The 8,054-nt window shown below is 42.3% G+C and overlaps 1 protein-coding gene across 1 annotated transcript; it reads right to left on the bottom strand.

Annotated features, from left to right (window-relative positions):
• Positions 1–1,543: 1,543 nt before the first annotated feature.
• LOC125178143 lies at positions 1,544–7,553 on the bottom strand. Its single transcript, XM_047881243.1, has 2 exons — positions 7,059–7,553; positions 1,544–6,695 (listed from the first exon to the last, which is right to left on the bottom strand). The coding sequence occupies exons 1-2, from the start codon at positions 7,478–7,480 to the stop codon at positions 1,544–1,546; spliced, it is 5,574 nt and encodes a 1,857-aa protein (XP_047737199.1). The 5' UTR covers positions 7,481–7,553.
• Positions 7,554–8,054: the final 501 nt, after the last annotated feature.

The raw sequence follows: 8,054 nt of genomic DNA, 5'->3' as shown, positions 1-8,054 counted from the left end.
TATAGTTCATACAGCCTGGAACCTCGAACCAAGTTCTTGCTCGCCTTTGGACTTGATTTTTGTCTGCCTGTTTTTAAATTGGATTTCTATAAGTTCTTTTCAGCTTTTGAAAGACTTGCTCTGAGCATAAAAAATGTTTCCATTACCAACCGTCAGGAATTTCTTGGCAACTTACAAAGTTTAGCTTACCGGCATTTTTATGGTTTTAAATCTTACAAAATTTTCTCGTCTGTTTTTCAGCCGCTTGGTTTCCTTTTATTGAAAGATTTGGCCAAAAATAAGGATCTCATCATTTGTAATAACAAGGATCTTATCATTTGTTATGAACTGACGATGGAGCTGGACTTCGAAACGTTTCTCTTATAAAGATATGGTGAATTTTTGTGGTATTTTCTTTGCTTTTAAATTCCTGGTCAAAGAAAATAACAACAACCAACGCAGCAACACAACCAACAAGAACACGAGCAGAAGTGGTAATGACGCTTGCCATGAAATAAGCAACACCAACATCAGTAATATTAGGGGATATTTGATATTATTATTAAATCGAGAAGTTGCTACATCTTTGTAAGTTTATATCTTAGCCAGCACGCGTTTTGGGGCCACGCGGGCCGAGGCGGCCGAAGAATGTTCAGAGTTCAGATTGAGACGCGGTGGAGATCAGACGTGTTGTGTAGTCGCTCCAGGAGCCTGACCGACTTGTGTCCTGCTGTGAATTGCTTCCGGAACTTTATTACCGTCGGGCGGTTGTGCTGTACTTCCGGAACTTTATTACCGTCGGGCGGTTGTGCTGTACTTCCAGAACTTTACTACCGTCGGGCGGTTGTGTTAAACAGGCTTGTTTCCGGTGATTTATTGTTTCCGGTGAGTTATTGCTGTGAGAGACCCTAGCTAAATCTCAGTGAAGGAAACCGGAAATCATTAAACAATTAAGAAATAAGATATTTCGATGGCTGGGAAGAAAGTAAACAAGATTGTTAAGAAGGAATGCGGTTCTTCGAAACAAGATGCGCCGAAAAAATCGAACAGGAAATCGAATTGCGTAGTTGAAGATGCATGCAAGTTTTGCAAAGAGACCTCGTTGAGAGAAGATGATCAGATGGTCATCTGTGAACATTGCGAGGATTTCATTTGCATCACTTGCGCGAAGCTGAGCTCTGAAGAATACTCTTTCCTACAGAAAACAGAGTCTTTTCACTGGTTTTGTAGCGACTGCGAGAAACCGACTCTCCGTGCCAGGAAAAGCGAGAAGCAGATGGAAGAGAAGTGGTTCGCTCTAGTCGCAGCATTTCGAGCTGAAATGGAAAACAATTATCGGAAAGAGATGAACACGTTGAATAATTTAGTTGGCTCTTTGAGTAATGAACTGAGCTCGTTGCGCAAAGAGCTGATCGAAGAGAGAGCTCATCGGAAAAATACAGAAAACTTGGAAAAGATGGAACTGAAGAATCACAACGTGGATAGACCCCAGGGCGGTTACTGTTACTACAAGATTACCCTATCCTGTGGTGCCCTAGACCCCAGTTCTAGGCCAGAACTATGCCTAGCAGAAGTTGAGCTGCGTGTAGCCGTAGTTCTCAGGGCTGACCCACTCAGCGTCGCCAAGTGTGTCACGAGCTTGTCGCGTGTCAGCGTAGGCTCGGTGCAGCGCCTCTTGTAGCTCCTCCGAGTGGCGGTAGGCGCGTCCTACAAGTTTAGGGTCTGACCTGGGGACGCTGCTTAGGACTTGGTCTAGTCTTGAGGTGCCGTTAGACCACCGGCAGGGCGCGGGGGGTGCAGCCCTCTCAAGGTGCCTGGGGAGCGAGGAGCTGAAGGAGGTGCTGGCTACGATCCTCCTCAGGTTCGCTATGGACGCCGCGTCTGTGTCGGGTGCCAATGAACTTCGTCTTAAAGACGACATTCTGCTCAGCTTTTGCTGGTCAGGTTCGTTGGTCGCGTTCAAGTTGGGGAATTTTTGGGGAGTGGTTTTTCTGGAACTTGAAATTGGGTTGGGAACTTCATGGCCAGGAGGTGAAACATCAGAAACGCTATCATAAATGTCCGTGCATGGTTTTGTGAAGTTGGTTTCGTCACGATCAGATTTGGAAATTTTATTGATGTGATGGGCTAGCTTGGGTTTAGGAGAACTATTAGACATTTTGTTAAATGTAGATTGTATTCCAAAAAGTTTTTCATCGTCTTTGAGGGAATGAATAGTCTCTCCAGCACTCACAATATTCTTGGAGGTACCGACCTTCCTCGAGTCTGCCGCCCTGAACGAAACAAGAGGCTTGTCCGTTGAAATAGATTTCAACAGATTCTTCTCTCTTTCCAGTTGAATCACTTTGGTGTTCAACTTACGACACTCTTCCCTCCAGTTGGTCATCTCTTTCCCCAGCTGCCTGATGCTGGAGTTGTGTTCCTCTTGCAGCCGTTGGTTCATGTCCTTTAGCCTGCGCGCTTCAGCCTCAGCTTGCTGCTTCTCAGCCAGCCATTTATTTTCAAAAGATAGCTTTATTTGCTCCAAAGCGTCTTTATGTATTAAATCTAGCATGAGTTCTTGTTCAAGCTTGTCGTATTTAGTTCTCAGGGCAAGAACTTCTTCGTGGTTCAGAAGTTTTTTCGCATTTAACTCATCTTCCGCATTTTGCTTCTCTCTCTTCAGGAGCTTTAATTCCAGGAGGAACGCGTTCTTCTCTTCTTCGAGGAGTTTATTTTTATCTTTTAATGTTTCTTCGCTTCTCTTCAACGCTCTAAGCTGGTTTTTTGTCTCACTTACTTCCGTTTTAACTTCAGTCAAGGATATTTCTTTCTCTTCGGCCAATCCTTTCAACCTTTGAACTTCATCTTTTAAATCTTCAACGTAACGAAGAGAGCTGGAATTCTCTGAACGAAGTTTCTCACAACGTATTTTTTCTTCACGTAACAACATGTCTTTCTCTTCAAGACTTATTTTCATTTCCTCAAAAAGTCGTCTTTCTTGCACCAAACTCCGGTCTTTCAACCTCAACTTTTGCTCCAGAGCCTCGACCTCAAACTTGACGTGTACCACTTCACGTTCAACTTCCTGCTTCAACTTGTCCGAGTCTAGAACTTTGAGCCTCATTTCATGAAGTTGACCCATGAGTCCATCGTTGACCGATGATTCAAGTTGTTTCACTCTTTCCAACAACTCATCAACTTCCAGTTCTCTTCTATCTTTCTCAGTAGTCATCAAATTAAGTTTGCTTTGCAAGACGCGAACTTTCCGGGCTTCTTGCACCAACTTTTTGTTCTCGGACTGGAGGAGGAAGATGTCTTCCTTGCAGCGTTCCACGTCGAACTGACTCTCCACCAACTTTTGGTGCTCTTCCTTCAGTAATTCGTCCAAATAGGCAACTCTCGACTGCATATTACCAGTTTTCAATTCCAATTCTTTTAAGTTAGTCTCTGAACACTCCAGTTTTAGTTTCAGATCTTCTATAGTGGCATTTTTTTGGGTCAGAGAAGATTTTAGTTCTTGGTTTTCAGGAGCTAGAGTGGAAATTCTGCTTTCCAGTTCACTTAATTGCTGTACATTTCCTTGGCTTTTTATGTCCATTTCAGTCACATTATCAACTTTTTTTCTCCTGTCAAGATCCTTTACTTCCTGATTGTTATATTTATTCTCTTCGCAATTCTTTTTAAAATGAGATTTGACATCCAAGTGTTCTGAACCTACACAAAAATCCGAACTAGAAGATCGTCGAGCTTTAGAATCATCGTCTATGCGCCTTAGAACACATAACTTTCCGCTAGAATTAACTTTATACTCTTCGAAACTTGAGTTTGTGCTCGGATCGATTCTTAGTTCAATCAAGTCTGAAGTTCGTCGACTCTCCTCTTTACCTTTCATTAAGTCCGTAAGAATCTCCAGCTTTCCTTTCAAGTTTGCAACTTCAAGAGACAAAGCCTGGTTTTCAGCTGCAATGTCTCTGCCAGAATGGTTCGCTGAAATGCTGGTTGTCAAGACACACGTGGCATGAGGCGGTGGTTCTTCAGTGGTACCTTTCCTGTAGGTGGTTTCGGCAGGGGCTTCTTCAACTCCACTGGTATTTGTCTCATCAGTGGTACGGTGGTGGTAAACGGTATGTTCCTGAGTACCATTTGCGCACTTTGAACTATCCTGATCCCTTAGAGTTTGAAGTTCCTTTTTCAAAGTTTCGTTTTCTTGGCCCAACGAAACGAGTGCATGTCGATCAGAATAAGCGGTCTGCAACAGATTCTTCAGTTCAGCGAACAAAGCTGAGACTTCCAAGGCGTCGTTACTGAAATTATTCACTTTTTGCAGTCCTGTCGTGACTTCGCCTAATTTCTTTAGGAGACCTTCTTGTTGTTTCTGGATTTGGTCCCGAAGAATCAGGAAATTTTCCTCAACGGACTCTGAGAGTTGGAGTTGGGTGTTGGAAACCCTATATTTCAGAGCCCTGTTGAAGCGATCGTTGTTGTCAACAGCTTTCTGCAGGCATTCAACAGCGCCGGCCACCTGAGCAATCAACTGCTCGTTGAATACCTCGCCTCGATTCATAGAGGTTTCCATAAGATACTTGAAAGATTCTTCAAGTGGCAGAAGAGCTTTCTGAAATTCTCTTTCATGATTAGGATTATTAATGGCTTCGCTTAGGGACTTCTCCTTGCTTTTTGTTTTGTTGATTTCTTGTTTCAACTCGGTTAGGCTCGCCCTGAATTCCTCACTGATTTTGTGCAATTTATCATCCAATTTCAATTGCTTCACTTTAGTGGTAAGTACATTTTCGATATGAGCTATACAAATTTCATTCTGAATTGCCGCATTTCTTTTCAGTTCATCAATTCCCAAGTTGAATGCCAATTTCATTTGCGTAAGAGTCTGCTCAACCGGTTTCAGTTGCGTTCTAGTCGCGTCTGCAACATCAACCGAGTTATTTAACACACTTTTGATTTCTGAAATACTTTTGTTGAAGTTAGACTGGATTTCCTCCCCTTCAGCCCGTAGTTCTTCTACTTCTGCTCTGTAATTTTTTAAACGCAGTTCAGAAAGTTCTTGTAACGCAGCAGATTCGTGAAATTTACCTAAAATCTCTGTCTCGATATCGTTGAGCTTCTGGAAAAGTTCGCTGTTGACTCGGCCAGAGCCTCCACCGAGGGCTGTGTCAACACGAGTAGAATCTGAGGTATGAGTAGTTTTGGTTGGGATGAAATCGTTCCTATTTTGGAAGATATCCTGAGGATATCTACCAAGTTCTACCTGGACAGATGAAGGGATGTTGCTTTTTGTCACAAGTACCTCGTCTTGGCTGCATTCGGGAGCCTCGTTGTCGACATTAGAGTACCCGTTGGTCGTAGATTTTCCCCTCAAACCCCGTCGGGAAAAGTCGTTCCTACTAGTACCCTGAACTATTCTAGGGGAACAAAGCATAGTACTAGCCATAAAACTTCTACTTCCTTCCTTATTCTCATCCCCTTCACTTCTACTGGTGTGTATTGGTGAAGGGGACCTAGAAAATTTCATGAAGACGCTGTCGTTTGATAGGTTCAACACATCTACAGCTTCTTCGTGCACGCCTAGTGAATCCAAGGAAACTTGTTTACTTTTAGACCCTTTCGGGGAGCTATAATGTATCGAGGAATTATTCCTGGAGATGTCATCTGTTTTTCCAGTCTGGGTGGCGGCATGCGAGATGTCTGCCACCTCCCAAAAAGTGACGTCTGTTTGAACCTTGCCGGTGTTTGTTGCAGGATTGAGTGTTTGAACAAACGCCTCTGTTGTCCCTGTTGTTGCATTTTCTGTTTGCGAGAAGCAATCTGCAAATTCAACGGCATTATCGACGATTGCAACGGCGGATTCAACAACAGAAACATGCGCTGAGGCACCGATTGTTGATTCGAGGTCCGATTCAACAGCTGAATCAACTCTTGAGAGTTCAACGTCTGTTTGAACAGAAGCGTCTACATTCCAGGACAATTCGAACAGATCTATTTGAGACGCCGAGTCTACGGTAACAGATTCATCTGTTTGAAGCTGTACTGATGTAGAAGGGATTCTGCGTGGTCCTGTATTGTCCTGTTGCATCTCTGTTGGGTCTGTTTGCGTCCATGTATCGTTAACATCAACATCCACCATCGTTCCAACATCAGCAAATGTTGAATTGTTTTCCGCTGTTTCCGTTTGAGTTGAAATAACATCTGTTGATACATCAGTTTGAGTTGAAATGATGTCCGTTGATACATCAGTTTGAGTTGAAATTATGTCTGTTGATATACATGTTTGAGTTGAAATTATGTCTGTTGGTATACATGTTTGGGTTGGGATTACGCGTGTGTACAATTCTGTTTGGGATGAATTAACAGATGTTGAATAAACAACGGTTTGTGATGAACTTGTGTTTGTTGATATTTCTGTTTGTAATAATACAGACTCCTGTTCGACTACGAACTCTGTTTGCACTTCAACAGATGAAGAAACTTTTTCGTTCAACAGGTCTGTTTGCACTTCAACCGAAGATGTTTCAACAACAGTTGAATGCTCAGCTTCTTGTTCGATTTCATCAGTCTGTGTTCCAACATAGGCATTGTCAACTTCAACAAGTATCGGATCATTTCCAACGTCGCTGCGCTGAACACTGGAGAATTCATCAGCTGTTGAACTGTTGAATTGTGAGCACGTTGAGCCCTGGAGCTGTGTTTGAGTTGGACCAGCCACCTGCGATGAATGAAGCCTGCAAAAAAAGAAGGCATGTTAAAACAAACTTACTTTATGTGAATAAAAATCATATTAATGAACTAATGAACGAATAAAAGAAAATGGTGAATGAATGAATAAAAGAAAATAATGAATGAATAGAAGAAAAGAAAATGATGAATGAATGAATAGAAGAAAATGAATTAATAAAAGAAAATAAATAATGAATGAATAAAAGCACATGAAATAAAAAAGCACATTAAAACGAACCTAATCTTGAAATCAAATATACGTTCAATAAGAGATAATAAAATATAATATGTTGAAAGCCTCAAACACACAAACAAACGAGCAAATAACACATTTGAATTACTCCGTATACACCACAACGACCACTAACCGCTGATCGCTGCAGGTCTGTAGATTCTGTTGATGCTCGTTGATAGCCAAGGCAAGTTCAAAGTTGCCTTTAAGTTCCAAAAAGTTGTTCTCCAGATCCAAGTTGTGCTTGGCTGCGTGGAACTGAGTTTCTCTTTGTGTCTCGAAAACTTCTTTCATTTTGTCCATGGTTTCTTGGTGGAACTTTACATCTTTTTGGTCAATGTCGCGCTGGAACTTGAGGTACTTGGCGGCAACTTTACACTTCTCATTTCGTTTTAAAAGATCAAAGTTCTGTTTTTCAAGTTCCTTGCAGTATTGAATAAGTTGCGCATGGTTCAACTGCAACAACTTGAATTGGTTTAACGCGCCTTCCCTTCTTGTAGTTTCCTTCTCTAGCTGAAGACGGTACTCGCGCAGCAGACCTGCTATGTCTGCAGGCATGTCTGCTGCGCCTTCGTACAGACTCAGGGGTTTCAGTAAAGACTTTCCTTGTGGACTGGAAATGTAGTGAAGACTTTCCTTCTCGTCGCTGTCTGTTGAAAAAGACCACATCTCGTCTTCTGCCTGCCTGGGACTTTTGGTCTCTCGGTCTTTGCTCTTTTCTGTAGAAGAACGCACGATTTTTGTTGAAAAATCAAATTTGTCCCCTGAAAGCGACCTGTTTTCTTTGATTTTTGATGCAGCTTGTCTCCATTTTTCTAAGCCATCTTCCCGGATCGTTTTAACGAAACTTGAACTTCTCTTCAACTTCTCGTGACGACTAACAGAACCCGTGAACAGCTCACCGAAACTGATGCTGTTCTTCCGTATAAGTTTCAAGTTCTTACCTCGCTTTGGCGAGGTTTTAGAGCTTGTAAGTTCTCCAACACTCGAATTTTCTTCCAATAAACCAGTCTTTTTCAACGAAACTTTATCAAAATTGTTCTTGTTCACGCAGAAATCGATCAAACTCATGGCACGACTAGGAACCTTTTTCTGTTCTTCTTCAGGAGATGCGTCCGTCATCACCAAATCC

This window comes from Hyalella azteca, unplaced genomic scaffold, assembly GCF_000764305.2.
Source record: "Hyalella azteca isolate HAZT.00-mixed unplaced genomic scaffold, Hazt_2.0.2 contig7409, whole genome shotgun sequence".
NCBI classification, from domain to species: domain Eukaryota; kingdom Metazoa; phylum Arthropoda; class Malacostraca; order Amphipoda; family Hyalellidae; genus Hyalella; species Hyalella azteca.
Note: the sequence above shows the minus strand (reverse complement) of the source record. Positions and strands in the feature narration are given on the sequence as shown.